General features: G+C 40.9%; 1 protein-coding gene across 2 annotated transcripts in view; it reads left to right on the top strand.

Annotated features, from left to right (window-relative positions):
- The first annotated feature begins 9,601 nt into the window (after nucleotides 1–9,601).
- Nucleotides 9,602–14,859, top strand: part of LOC106598467 (butyrophilin-like protein 10) — a 125,234-nt gene continuing 119,976 nt past the window's right edge. Inside the window, exon 1 of one of the 2 annotated variants that reach the window (XM_082965420.1) lies at nucleotides 9,602–9,873. In XM_082965420.1, coding sequence (XP_082821546.1) covers nucleotides 9,801–9,873 — 73 coding nt within the window. In that variant the 5' untranslated portion in view covers nucleotides 9,602–9,800. Of the gene's footprint in view, nucleotides 9,874–13,857; nucleotides 14,121–14,859 lie in introns of those variants that run through there. The other variant, XM_082965421.1, reaches the window with a different exon arrangement.

The following is a 14,859-nucleotide window of genomic DNA, read 5'->3' as shown; positions in this document are numbered from 1 at the left end:
TACTCACGATAAACGTTCACAAAAAGCATAACAATTATTTTAAGAATTATAGATACAGACCTCCTCTACGCACTCGATATGTCCGATTTTAAAATAGCTTTTTGGTGAAAGCACATTTTGCAATATTCTAAGTACATAGCCCAGGCATCACGGGCTAGCTATTTAGACACCCGGCAAGTTTAGCACTCACCATAATCATATTTACTATTATAAAAGTTTGATTACCTTTTGTTGTCTTCGTCAGAATGCACTCCCAGGACTGCTACTTCAATAACAAATGTTGGTTTGGTCCAAAATAATCCATCGTTATATCCGAATAGCGGCGTTTTGTTCGTGCGTTCCAGACACTATCCGAAATGGTAAAGAAGGGTCGTGCGCATGGCGCAATTCGTGACAAACAAATTCTAAATATTCCATTACCGTACTTCGAAGCATGTCAACCGCTGTTTAAAATCAATTTTTATGCCATTTTTCTCGTAGAAAAGCGATAATATTCCGACCGGGTATCTCCTTTTCGGCAAACAGAGGAAAAATCACAAAGACGGGGGCGGCCAGGGTCACGCCCCTAAGCCCAGAGTCCCTTGATCGGCCACTTGAGAAAGGCGATAATGTGTTTCAGCCTGGGGCTGGGATGACGAAATTCAGGTTTTTCCCGGGCTCTGAGAGCCTATGGACGACGTAGGAAGTGTCACGTTAGAGCAGAGATCCTTAGTAAAAGATAGAGATGGCAAAGAAGTTCCAGAAATGGTCAGACAGGCCACTTCCTGTAAAGGAATCTCTCAGGTTTTGACCTGCCATTTGAGTTCTGTTATACTCACAGACACCATTCAAACAGTTTTAGAAACTTTAGGGTGTTTTCTATCCATATGTAATAAGTATATGCATATTCTAGTTACTGGGTAGGAGTGGTAACCAGATTAAATCGGGTACGTTTTTTATCCAGCCGTGTCAATACTGCCCCCTAGCCCTAACAGGTTAACAAACTATAGTTTTGGCAAGTCGGTTAGGACATCTACATTGTGCATGACAGAAGTCATTTTCCAACAATTGTTTACAGACAGTTTATTTCACTGATAATTCACTGTATCACAATTCCAGTGTGTCAGAAGTTGACATACACTAAGTTGACTGTGCCTTTATGGTTTGTTGCCTTTAAACAGCTTGGAAAATTTCAAAAAAATATGTCATGGCTTTAGAAGCTTCTGATAGGCTAATTGACATCATTTGAGTCAATTGGAGGTGTACCTATGGATGTATTTCCTGGCCTGCCTTCAAACTCAGTGCCTCTTTGCTTGACATCATGGGAAAATCAAAAGGAATCAGCCATGACCTCAGAAAAAAAATTGTAGACCTCCACAAGTCTGGTTCATCATTGGGAGCAATTTCAAAACGCCTGAAGGTACCATGTTCATCTGTACAAACAATAGTACTCAAGTATAAACACCATAGGACCACGCAGCCGTAATTTTGCTCAGGAAGGAGAGAGATGAATGTACTTTGGTGTGAAAAGTGCAAATCAATCCCAGAACAACAGCAAAGGACCTTGTGAAGATGCTGGTGGAAACAGATACAAAAGTATCTATATCCACAGTAAAACGAGTCCTATATCGACATAACCTGAAAGGCTGCTCAGCAAGGAAGAAGCCACCGCTCCAAAACCGCCATAAAAAAGTCAGATGCACATGCAACTGCACATGGGGACAAAGATCGTACAATGATCGTTATGTTTGGAGGAAAAAGTGGAAGGCTTGCAAGCCGAAGAACACCATCCCAACCGTGAAGCACGGGGGTGGCAGCATCATGTTGTGGGGGTTCTTTGCTGCAGGAGGGACTGGTGCACTTCACAAAATAGATGGCACCATGAAGGGAAATTATGTGGATATATTGAAGCAACATCTCAAGACATCAGTCAGGAAGTTAAAGGTTGTTCGCAAATGGGTCTTCCAAATGAACAATGACCCCAAGCATACGTCCAAAGTTGTGGCAAAATGGCTTAAGGACAACAAAGTCAAGGTATTGGAGTGGCCATCACAAAGCCCTGCCATCAATCCTATAGAAAATGTGTAGGCAGAACTGAAAAAGTGTGTGCGAGCAAGGAGGCCTACAAACCTGACTCAGTTACATCAGTTCTGTCAGGAGGAATGGGCCAAAATTCACCCAACTTATTGTGGGAAGCTTGTGGAAGGCTACCTGAAACGTTTGACCCAAGTTAAACAATTTAAACAACCAAATAATAATTGAGTGTATGTAAACTTCTGACACACTGGGAATGTGATGAAAGAAATAAAAGCTGAAATAAATCATTCTCTCAACTATTATTCTGACATTTCACATTCTTAAAATAAAGTGGTGATCCTAACTGATCTAAGACAGGAACGTTTTACTGGGATTAAATGTCAGGAATTGTGAAAAACTAAGTTTAAATGTATTTGGCTAAGGTGTATGTAAACTTCCGACTTCAACTGTATGATGTTTATATATTATATATATTATATTCAGCTGGTGATCCTGGAGAGAGCTGGCCTTCAGATTATCTGGTTCTTCTTTACACTGTTAAGTGGTGCTAAAACCTGCATTATAAACTGGGTGGTTCCAGCCCTGAATGCTGATTGGCTGGAAGCCATGGTATATCAGACCGTATACCAAGGGTGTGACAAAACATTTTTTTTACTGCTCTAATTATGTTGGTAACCAGTTTATAATAGTAATATTCTATAATATATATATAATATATATATGTATACATATAATATAATGTATAATAGCAATAAGGCACCTCAGGGGGTTGTGGTATATTGCTAATATACAGTACCCCGGCTAAGGGCTGTCTCCAGGCTGTATCCTGAGCGTTGTGCCTAAGAACAGCCTTTTGTCGGACTTATTGCTTAAATATATCCAGCACCATCCATTAAATGACTGACTTGGTAATAACATGTCTTACACTTTATTTACTGTAACTAACCATGAAAATATGCTGAACATTTACATTCATGAACAGAATTCAAAAATGTGTTTATCTGTTTGTGTGTGTGTATTTTCTTGCCATTTCCATCTCTCTCCAGCACCATCTCCAGTGTTGTCCATGTCTCCCTCCAGCACCATCTCCAGTGTTGTCCATGTCTCTACCCAGCACCATCTCCAGTGTTGTCCATGTCTCTACCCAGCACCATCTCCAGTGTTGTCCATGTCTCTACCCAGCACCATCTCCAATGTTGTCCATGTCTCTACCCAGCACCATCTCCAGTGTTGTCCATGTCTCTACAAATCACCATCTCCAGTGTTGTCCATGTCTCTACCCAGCACCATCTCTAGTGTTGTCCATGTCTCTACCCATCACCATCTCCAGTGTTGTCCATGTCTCCCTCCAGCACCATCTCCAGTGTTGTCCATGTCTCTACCCAGCACCATCTCCAGTGTTGTCCATGTCTCTACCCAGCACCATCTCCAGTGTTGTCCATGTTTCTACCCAGCACCATCTCCAGTGTTGTCCATGTCTCTTCCCATCACCATCTCTAGTGTTGTCCATGTCTCTACCCAGCACCATCTCCAGTGTTGTCCATGTCTCTACCCATCACCATCTCCAGTGTTGTCCATGTCTCTCTCCAGCACCATCTCCAGTGTTGTCCATGTCTCTACCCAGCACCATCTCCAGTGTTGTCCATGTCTCTCTCCAGCACCATCTCCAGTGTTGTCCATGTCTCTCTCCATCACCATCTCCAGTGTTATCCATGTCTCTCTTCAGCACCATCTCCAATGTTGTCCATGTCTCTTTCCATCATCATCTCCAAGTTTTCTTTCTCCATTCCATCTCCAGCAGTCCAGTGTTGTCCATGTCTCTCTCCAGCACCATCTTCAGTGTTGTCCATGTCCCTATCATCACCATCTCCAGTGTCATCCATGTCTCTCTTCAGCACCATCTACAGTGTTGTCCATGTCTCTCTCCAGCACCATCTCCAGTGTTGTCCATGTCTCTACCCAGCACCATCTCCAGTGTTGTCCATGTCTCTACCCAGCACCATCTCCAGTGTTGTCCATGTCTCTCTCCATCACCATCTCCAGTGTTGTCCATGTCTCTCTCCATCACCATCTCCAGTGTTGTCCATGTCTCTACCCAGCACCATCTCCAGTGTTGTCCATGTCTCTACCCAGCACCATCTCCAGTGTTGTCCATGTCTCTCTCCATCACCATCTCCAGTGTTGTCCATGTCTCTCTCCATCACCATCTCCAGTGTTGTCCATGTCTCTACCCAGCACCATCTCCAGTGTTGTCCATGTCTCTACCCAGCACCATCTCCAGTGTTGTCCATGTCTCTACCCAGGCTGCTGTGTAGTCTACTGGTGGGGTCTCCCTACCTGCTGGTGACCATCATACTGCTGGTGAAATACTGCAGGAGCAGGGCTCAAGGTGAGAACCTGAGTTTATACAGGATTGCCTCATTCCAATAAAATGCATTGCCCTCCACTAATATTGACATCCTTAAATATGAGCAAACCTGGCTGGGATTTGTTTTTTGGCTATTTATCCTCTTGGTATTTTATTAACAATGTTCACAAAAATCAAACCTTTAATTGAAGTTAAATGACTGAAGAAAATAAATATGTTTCTCAGAAATTAATAATTTCTCCACAATTATTGGCACCCCTAGAAATTCTTATGAGTGAAATCTAACTGAAGTATATTCCAATTCATATTTTATGTTTTTAAGTTTACCTTCGTAATTACGAAGACTTAAGTGGAAAGCCATGACTTCCTGTTTCACTGGGGTATAAATATGAGGTGACACACAGTCATCCAAAAACCTGACAATGCAGTAATGATGTGCAACAAAAGGTTGTTGAGCAAAACAAATCAGGAAATGACTATAAGAAAATAGCTCAAAGGTTGAAAATGGCCATTTCCACTCTCAGTAATGAAAAAGTTTAAAGCAACAGGAGATGTTAACTCTCTTGGGCAGGTGGGACGCTACCGTCCCACCCACGGTTCACACTATTCAACAGCCAGTGAAAAATCAGAGCGCGAAATACAAAACATCAAAATGTCATAATTCAACATACGACTATTTTACACCATTTTAAAAGATTCACTTCTCCTTAATGTAACCACGTTGTCCGATTTCAAAAAGGCTTTACGGCGAAAACATAAAGTTAGATTATGTTAGGACAGTGAAAACACAAGAAAAACCACACAGCCATTTTCCAAGCAGGAGAGGGGTCACAAAAACCATAAATTCATCTAAAATGATGCACTAACCTTTGACGATCTTCATCAGATGACACTCCTAGGACTCAATGTTAGACAATACATGTATGTTTTGTTCGCAAAACAAAAAAGCAAAACGTTGTTCGATAAAGTTCATAATTATATCCAAAAACAGCATTTTACATTGGCGGGTGATGTTCAGAAAATAATTTGCCTCCAATACCTCCGGTGAATCAGCACAACAATTTACAAAAATACTCATCATAAACGTTGATAAAATATTAAACTGTTATTCAAAGAATTATAGATTAACATCTCCTTAACCTCTCTAGGGCAGGCGGGATGAATTCGTCCCACCTACGTAACAGCCAGTTGAATCCTGTGGCGCGATTTTCAAAACCTTTAAAATCCGAAAACTTCAATTTTTCAAACATATGACTATTTTACAGCATTTTAAAGACAAGACTCTCGTTAATCTAACCACACTGTCCGATTTCAAAAAGGCTTTACAGCGAAAGCAAAACATTAGATTATGTCAGCAGAGTACCCAGCCAGAAATAATCAGACACCCATTTTTCAAGCTAGCATATAATGTCACAAAAAACAAAACCACAGCTAAATGCAGCACTAACCTTTGATGATCTTCATCAGATGACAACCCTAGGACATTATGTTATACAATGCATGCATGTTTTGTTCAATCAAGTTCATATTTATATCAAAAAACAGCTTTTTTACATTAGCATGTGACGTTCAGAACTAGCATACCCCCCGCAAACCTCCGGTGAATTTACTAAATTACTCACGATAAACGTTTACAAAAAACATAACAATTATTTTAAGAATTATAGATACAGAACTCCTCTATGCACTCGATATGTCCGATTTTAAAATAGCTTTTCGGTGAAAGCACATTTTGCAATATTCTCAGTAGATAGCCCGGCATCACAGGGCTAGCTATTTAGACACCCGGCAGGTTTAGCCTTCACCAAAATCAGATTTACTATTAGAAAAGTTTGATTACCTTTGGTGTTCTTCGTCAGAATGCACTCCCAGGACTGCTACTTCAATAACAAATGTTGGTTTGGTCCAAAATAATCCATAGTTATATCCAAATAGCGGTGTTTTGTTCGTGGGTTCAAGACACTATCCGAAGGGTAAAGAAGGGTGAATCCTGTTATGGATTCACCGGAAGTGTTCGGTGGGAATGCTAGTCACATGCTAGTCACATGCTAATGTAAAAAGCTGGTTTTTGATATAAATATGAACTTGATTGAACAAAACATGCATGTATTGTATAACATAATGTCCTAGGATTGTCATCTGATGAAGATCATCAAAGGTTAGTGCTGCATTTAGCTGTGGTTTTGTTTTTTGTGACATTATATGCTAGCTTGAAAAATGGGTGTCTGATTATTTCTGGCTTGGTACTCTGCTGACATAATCTAATGTTTTGCTTTCGCTGTAAAGCCTTTTTGTCTTGTCTTTAAAATGGTGTAAAATAGTCATATGTTTGAAAAATGGAAGTTTTTGGAATTTTGAGGAATTTGTAATTCGTGCCACGCCTATCATTGGATATTGGAGCAGGTGTTCCGCTAGCGGAACGTCTAGATGTAAGAGGTTAATAACTGCTGGTACTTGATTGAGTGATACCATGTATCCTGACAAGTTGTCCAGGGCGAAGAGGAAGAGAAGAGGAAGAGAAACTGCCCCACAGCTTAAATCAAAACCTGACTGCCTCTGCTAGGAAGCTTAAACTGGGCTGTGGTTGGATCTTCCAGCAGGACAATGATCCAAAGTACATCTCAAAAGCAACACTGACTGAACCATGTTTTTTAACGATTTGATAACTGTAGCTCTGATTGAACCATGTTGTAAAGTGTTGATAACTGTAACTCTGATTGAACCATGTTGTAAAGTGTTGATAACTGTAACTCTGATTGAACCATGTTTAAGGCATATTGAGCAGGGCTAGAGGCTCTACAGTGAAATAAGACAATAATCACTAACCAGAACAGTAATGGACAAGGCATATTGATATTAGATAGAGGCATGCGTAGCTGAGTGATCATAGGGGTCCAGTGAGTGGTTGGGCTGGCTGGAGAAATGGCGATTCAGACAGCTAGCAGGCCGGGGCTAGCAAGCTAGCAGAAGGGCCTTAGAGGGACGTCGCGACGGAGGAAAGTCTGTTTTAGCCTCCTCGAGCGGTGACGTTGATAGACCAGTCGTGATGGATTAGTAGGGTTCCGTGTAGTAGAGGGGTCCAAATCCAATTGGCAAAATAAGTATAGTGGCCCAAGATATTGGCCGATGGAATCTATTCAGCTAACAGTCCAATATGCTCTAGACAGCTAGCTGGCCGCGGCTAGCAGATGGGAATTCAGGGGACGTCGCGACGTAGGAGCCAGTTGAGTACCCCCTCAAGCAGATACGTCGGTAGTCCAGTCGTGAAGGATCGGCGGGGTTCCATGCCCCATATCGGCAGTAAAAGGGGTCCAGGCCAATTGGCAAAATATGTATTGTAGCCCAGGAGTGGCTGATGGACCTCTTCAGCTAGCCGGGAGATGGGCCTAACATGGGCTAGCTCCAGGCTATTTGGTGCTTGCTTCCGGACAGTAACGTTGGCCAGGAGTAGCCACTCGGATTGCAGCTAGCTAGCTGCGATGATGCAGGTGAAAAGGTTCAGAGCTTGCGGTAGGAATCCGGGGATATGGAGAGAAAATAGTTCCGGTATGCTCTGGTTTGAATCGCGTTGTACAAACTGGCGAGAGCTTACCGAGCTAAAGGTTAGCTGATGACCGCTAACAGTGGTTAGCTGACTACTAGCTAGTAGCTAGTTAGCTGGCTAGCTTCTGTTTGGGGATTCCGGTTCAGAGGTAAATAAAAATACTTTAGAAATAAACAGATCCACATCACATTGGGTGAGGCGAGTTGCAGGAGAGTATTTGTTTTTGAAGTTGAGGTATAGAAAAATATAAAAAATATAAAAAAGATATGCGAAGAAAGAAGATTTATACGACAAGACGAAGGACAAAGACGTCTGACTGCTACGCCATCTTAGGGGCTTCTTTCCACTAGTTGGAACTATCTAGTGTATCTCTAATATTGACTTATTCCTGAATCATTAGATAAGTATCATGCAGCAACTTGGTGATAACTCTACCTTCCTCTCTGATTAAATTAGTGTAATTTCTGCTATACTGCTCACACCTGTCTAGCTGGTCAACAACTGACAGAGAAAGTCACATTCATTTTATATGATCAAATGTAATTGGGACAATTTCACATCACAAGTTGTAAGTTAAAATATTTACTACAGCCTACGTGTTTTCACGTTTATTTCAAGATTCACATTAGTGCTCGTATGTGTTATCGGACATTTGACATGAAGTTAATTTCCAGATCAGAACGCTAGATGGAGCTAGATATCGCGAGATGATATGAAGTTAATGTAACTAGAAGTACTGTAAGTGTAAATGAAAGTAAAGTGTGAAACTCTTGAATGGAGCATGCATATTTAAAATGGTGAGGAATGCACTTTTAAAGAATAACCAGGCATCCTCTACTGACGGAATGAGGTCAATGTCATTCCAGGATACCCCGGCCAGGTCGATTAGAAAGGCCTGCTCGCTGAAGTGTTTTAGGGAGCGTTTGACTGTGATGAGGGGTGGTCATTTGACCGCGGACCCATTACGGATGCAGGCAATGAGGCAGTGATCGCTGAGATCCTGGCTGAAGACAGCAGAGGTGTATTTGGAGGGCAGGTTGGTCAGGATGATATCTATGTGGGTGCCCGAGTTTACAGATTTGGGGTTGTACCTGGTAGTTTCCATGATAATTTGTGTGAGATTGAGGGCATCTAGCTTTGATTGTAGGACGGCCGGGGTGTTAAGCATATCCCAGTTTAGGTCACCTAATAGTACAAACTCTGAAGATGAATGGGGGGCAATTAATTCACATATGGTGTCCATGGTGCAGCTGGGGGCTGAGTGGGGTCTGTAACAAGCGGCAACAGTGAGAGACTTATTTCTGGAAAGGTGGATTTTTAAAAGTAGAAACTCGAACTGTTTGGACACAGACCTGGAAAGTATGACAGAACTCTGCAGTAGAATTGAGTTAGCACTTTATTGGCCCAAACACCCACAGACCCACAAGGTTGAGGTTACTCATGGACAGTAATTAGTCATTTTTGTATTTTTTTGCATTGATGCATTGTGTCTTCTAACTGTCCAAGATTAGGATCCAAAGTGTTAGGAAATATTTGTTCCCATAAATACAAAGGAGGATGTCTCTCCTCATAACTCTGGCACTTTAGTCAGCCTGCCAGACTGTGCACCACAGAGACAATCAAGAGAGAATACATTCAGGTCAACGGTGCCAATTGAAAGTCAAGAGGTGTGTCTGTAAGTGAAAGTGAAATTAATGTGTGAAAGTCCACCACCCTTTTCCCCCGTTATTTCTGGAACAGACGTCGTGTTACATTCTGTTCGTTGATAAATTAGCCTTTGGACTGTTTTGGTTTATTTTTCTAAACTCCTAATAGTTTTATTCACCAGTTACAAACAGCTTTACCTTGGAGTCAGACTTGTTTTGTAGTGAAATGAAGACCTTTCCGACCTCGGCGGCCTGGTGTTTAGGGATTCTGTTCATCAGTGTTTCATTGATAACGACAGGTAGGACACAACATTATTCCTTCATTATTTAGCCTGTAGGCTATTTTATTATCTGGACATAATATTACTAAGAAAGTAATTCAAGTGCAGGCTCAATACCGAGTGCAGGAAATGTAGATGTCTTGACCGAGGTAAAGACCGTTTCATGTTGGATATTGTTGGATATTCTCCTATAGTTTTCGAGGGATATTCGCCGGTAGTTTTCCTTACTCCACCAACAGCAGTTAGGGACCGTCAACATAGTGACAAATCAATTCTTTCAAATTTCAATAGATATTTAACCATTACTCCTAAAACTTTCAAAACTGGTTCTAGCTAACCCGATGGCAGACACACATTGCACACATGTATTTTTTGGCGATTTACACCTGGCACTATCTTAAATAATTTTTTACATTTTTTGAATTTCAATAGCTCCTTCGTCATGTAACCTAATGACTTCAAACAAGGGTCCGAATGTCCACGCACATTGCACACCCTTGAGCTTGTCCATTTTCATCTCACACGTTTTTTACATACATTTTTCAAAATGTAAAATTTCAATAGCTCCTTGGTCATTTGACCTAATGTCCGCTGACTACCCTTCTATACACACTCTAGTTTGTGTAAAATCACAGTGTAACGTACATTTTTCATAGTTTTAAATTTCAATAGCTCCTTGGTCATGTTAATTACACACTTAAGAAGCATGCAGTGGATATACACCCATATTGCATAACCTCTAGTTATGTCTCTTCTATATTGTTGTACATTAATATTAGTTTGACAATGAGGAGGTTCAGTCCAGTGTTGTGTTGAGGAGGTTCAGTCCAGTGTTGTGTTGAGGAGGTTCAGTCCAATGTTGTGTTGAGGAGGTTCAGTCCAGTGTTGTGTTGAGGAGGTTCAGTCCAGTGTTGTGTTTACCCTTTTCTTGAATGTTTAACTATAGTAATTAGTAGTTCTGAGGACTTATATTCCCTTATCCTTAAGTGTTTTTCCACAGTATTTAACAGCGGTACACAACAGGAGAGAGACAGATAATATCTCCTTTCATCGTTAATATTAACCATAAGGAAAAAGGGCAAAGTACAAGAGTCCTGTTATTCATTGTCCAAAGCAGGGTTGGAGAGTGAGCTAGTGAGGTAGGCTGCAGTGGGTTTACTGGTCAATACATATACTGAACATGTAACCACAGTAATGGTGGCCAGTAAATCAATTCCTCAGACATTTCTTTTGGCAGTTGCTCCATGTGTTTCTGTGAAGGTTCTATATCCATTTGGGAGGTGATGTTGGGAAAGTTCTGTGCAACTTCCTTGGCCATCTACACCAAAAAATAAAAAAGAGCTTTTGACCTAATTGTCACATAACAGCTAACCATTCATTATTGAAAATATAACTATCAAACCTGCATTACAAAGACCCTGCAGCTGAAGGTGTCCTGCTGCATGGTGTGACTTATTTCCCCTCCTTTCGACTTTAACCAGTCGTCTTTTCAATGGCAGGATCTTCTCATTTTGAAGTATTCTCTTTTTTATGTAAACATAATATAATTATGATTAGTTATAGGACAATGAATACACAAGCCAAATGTGTATGCTGTTCCTTATCATCATAATCTAGTAGTAATTTAGTAGTAGAGGTATTTTCCTTTATGATTCTACACACAGCCTAAATTATTTTCACTGAACCATTTACAGGACAATAATGCAAGTAGCATATAGGATCCAACCCTGTCACAGAGCGAATAAATGTAGAGCGTTTGTAGACTTTAAGAAAATAATATTAAGTGACAGTTTCATCAGTACGCTTAAAGAAAGTCACATCACAAAGATCACAGATGACACCAAATCTATGACAAGAGAAAATGAATTGTAAGCACCAAAGTGTATTTGTCAAAATAATATCTGAAAATGTCAGTTGTTGAACATAGTATCAAATCAAATCAAATGTATTTATAAAGCCCTTACATCCGCTGATATATCAAAGTGCTGTACAGAAACCCAGCCTAAAACACCAAACTGCAAGCAATGCTGGTGTAGAAGCACGGTGGCTAGGAAAAACTCCCTAGGAAGAAACCTAGAGAGGAACCAGGCTATGAGGGGTGACCAGTCCTCTTCTGGCTGTGCCGGGTGGAGATTATAACAGAACATGGCCAATATGTTCAAATGTTGATAAATAACCAGCAGGGTGAAATAATAGTAGTACTTCTATTAGCAATAGCAATTTATTAAATATGCAGTTGAGGAATATTCCATGTACCAACACTACATGTAGAACGGACATAAGACATTCCCACGTAGAGTATTTTTTTAAATATTTATTTATTTCACCTTTATTTAACCAGGTAGGCTAGTTGAGAACAAGTTCTCATTTACAACTGTGACCTGGCCAAGATAAAGCAAAGCAGTGTGACAGAAACAACAACACAGAGTTACACGTGGAATAAACAAACATACAGTCAATAACACAGTAGAAAAAGTCTACATACAGTGTGTGCAAGTGAAGTAAGATTAGGCAGGTAAGGTAATAAATAGGCCATAGTGGCGAAATAATTACAATTTCGCAAATAAACACTGGAGTGATAGATGTGCAGAAGATGAATGTGCAAGTAGAGATACTGGGGTGCAAAGGAGCTAAAAAAATATAAATAAAATAAATAATATGGGGATGAGGTAGGTGGATTGGTTATTTACAGACGTACAGGTGCAATGATCTGTGAGCTGCTCTGATAGCTCATGCTTAACACAGTGTCCAAAGAGGGGCCAGAAGTATACCGAATGGTGTCGTCTGCGTAGAAGTGGATCAGAGAATCACCAGCCGCAAGAGCGACATCATTGATGTATACAGAGAAAAAAGTTGACCCGAGAATTGAACCCTGTGGCACCCCCATAGAGACTGCCAGAGGTCCGGACAACAGGCCCTCCAATTTGACACATTGAACTCTATCTGAGAAGTAGTTGGTGAACCAGGTGAGGCAGTCATTTGAGAAACCAAGTCTTTTGAGTCTGCCGATAAGGTCCTGACTTTCCTGAAAAGTTTCATATCACGGGGGCTATTTGATGCTACTGCAGTACGCCACAGGATGTTTTTGTGCTGGTCAAGGGCAGTCAGGTCTTATTTAAGATGGTGAGGAAGGCACTTTTAAAGAATAACCAGGCATCCTCTACTGGCGGAATGAGGTAAATATCTTTCCAGGATACCTGGGCCAGGTCGATTAGAAAGGCCTACTCGCTGAAGTGTTTTAGGGAGCGTTTGACTGTGATGAGGGGTGTTAATTTGACCGCGGAACCATAACGGACGAAGGCAATGAAGCAGTGATCGCTGAGATCCTGGTTGAAGACAGCAGAGGTGTATTTAGAGGGCAAGTTGGTCAGGATGATATCTATGTGGGTGCCCGAGTTTACGGATTTAGGGTTGTACCTGGTAGGTTCCATGATAATTTGTGTGAGATTGAGGGCATCTAGCTTAGATTGTAGGACGGCCGGGGTGTTTAAGCATATCCCAGTTTAAGTCACCTAATAGTACAAACTCTGAAGATGAATGGGGGGCAATTAATTCACATATGGTGTCCATGGTGCAGCTGGGGGCTGAGTGGGGTCTGTAACAAGCGGCAACAGTGAGAGACTTATTTCTGGAAAGGTGGATTTTTAAAAGTAGAAACTCGAACTGTTTGGGCACAGACCTGGAAAGTATGACAGAACTCTGCAGTAGAATTGAGTTGGCACTTTATTGGCCCAAACACCCACAGACCCACAAGGTTGAGGTTACTCATGGACAGTAATTAGTCATTTGACATTTTTTTGCATTGATGCATTGTGTCTTCTACCTGTCCAAGATTAGGATCCAAAGTGTTAGGAAATATTTGTTCCCATAAATACAAAGGAGGATGTCTCTCCTCATACCTCTTTAGTCAGACTGCCAGACTGGGCACCACAGAGACAATCAGGAGAGAATACATTCAGGTCAACGGTGCCAATTGAAAGTCAAGAGGTGTGTCTGTAAGTGAAAGTGAAATTAATGTGTGAAAGTCCACCACCCTTTTCCCCCGTTATTTCTGGAACAGACGTCGTGTTACATTCTGTTCGTTGATAAATTAGCCTTTGGACTGTTTTGGTTTATTTTTCTAAACTCCTAATAGTTTTATTCACCAGTTACAAACAGCTTTACCTTGGAGTCAGACTTGTTTTGTAGTGAAATGAAGACCTTTCCGACCTCGGCGGTCTGGTGTTTAGGGATTCTGTTCATCAGTGTTTCATGGATAACGACAGGTAGGACACAACATTATTCCTTCATTATTTAGCCTGTAGGCTATTTTATTATCTGGACATAATATTACTAAGAAAGTAATTCAAGTGCAGGCTCAATACCGAGTGCAGGAAATGTAGATGTCTTGACCGAGGTAAAGACCGTTTCATGTTGGATATTGTTGGATATTCTCCTATAGTTTTCGAGGGATATTCGCCGGTAGTTTTCCTTACTCCACCAACAGCAGTTAGGGACCGTCAACATAGTGACAAATCAATTCTTTCAAATTTCAATAGATATTTAACCATTACTCCTAAAACTTTCAAAACTGGTTCTAGCTAACCCGATGGCAGACACACATTGCACACATGTATTTTTTGGCGATTTACACCTGGCACTATTTTAAATAATTTTTTACATTTTTGAATTTCAATAGCTCCTTGGTCATTTGACCTAATGTCCGCTGACTACCCTTCTATACACACTCTAGTTTGTGTAAAATCACAGTGTAACGTACATTTTTCATAGTTTTAAATTTCAATAGCTCCTTGGTCATGTTAATTACACACTTAAGAAGCATGCAGTGGATATACACCCATATTGCATAACCTCTAGTTATGTCTCTTCTATATTGTTGTACATTAATATTAGTTTGACAATGAGGAGGTTCAGTCCAGTGTTGTGTTGAGGAGGTTCAGTCCAGTGTTGTGTTGAGGAGGTTCAGTCCAATGTTGTGTTGAGGAGGTTCAGTCCAGTGTTGTG

Source organism: Salmo salar, chromosome 18 (genome assembly GCF_965601325.2).
Source record: "Salmo salar chromosome 18, fSalSal1, whole genome shotgun sequence".
Taxonomy (NCBI): Eukaryota; Metazoa; Chordata; class Actinopteri; order Salmoniformes; family Salmonidae; genus Salmo; species Salmo salar.
Note: the sequence above shows the minus strand (reverse complement) of the source record. Positions and strands in the feature narration are given on the sequence as shown.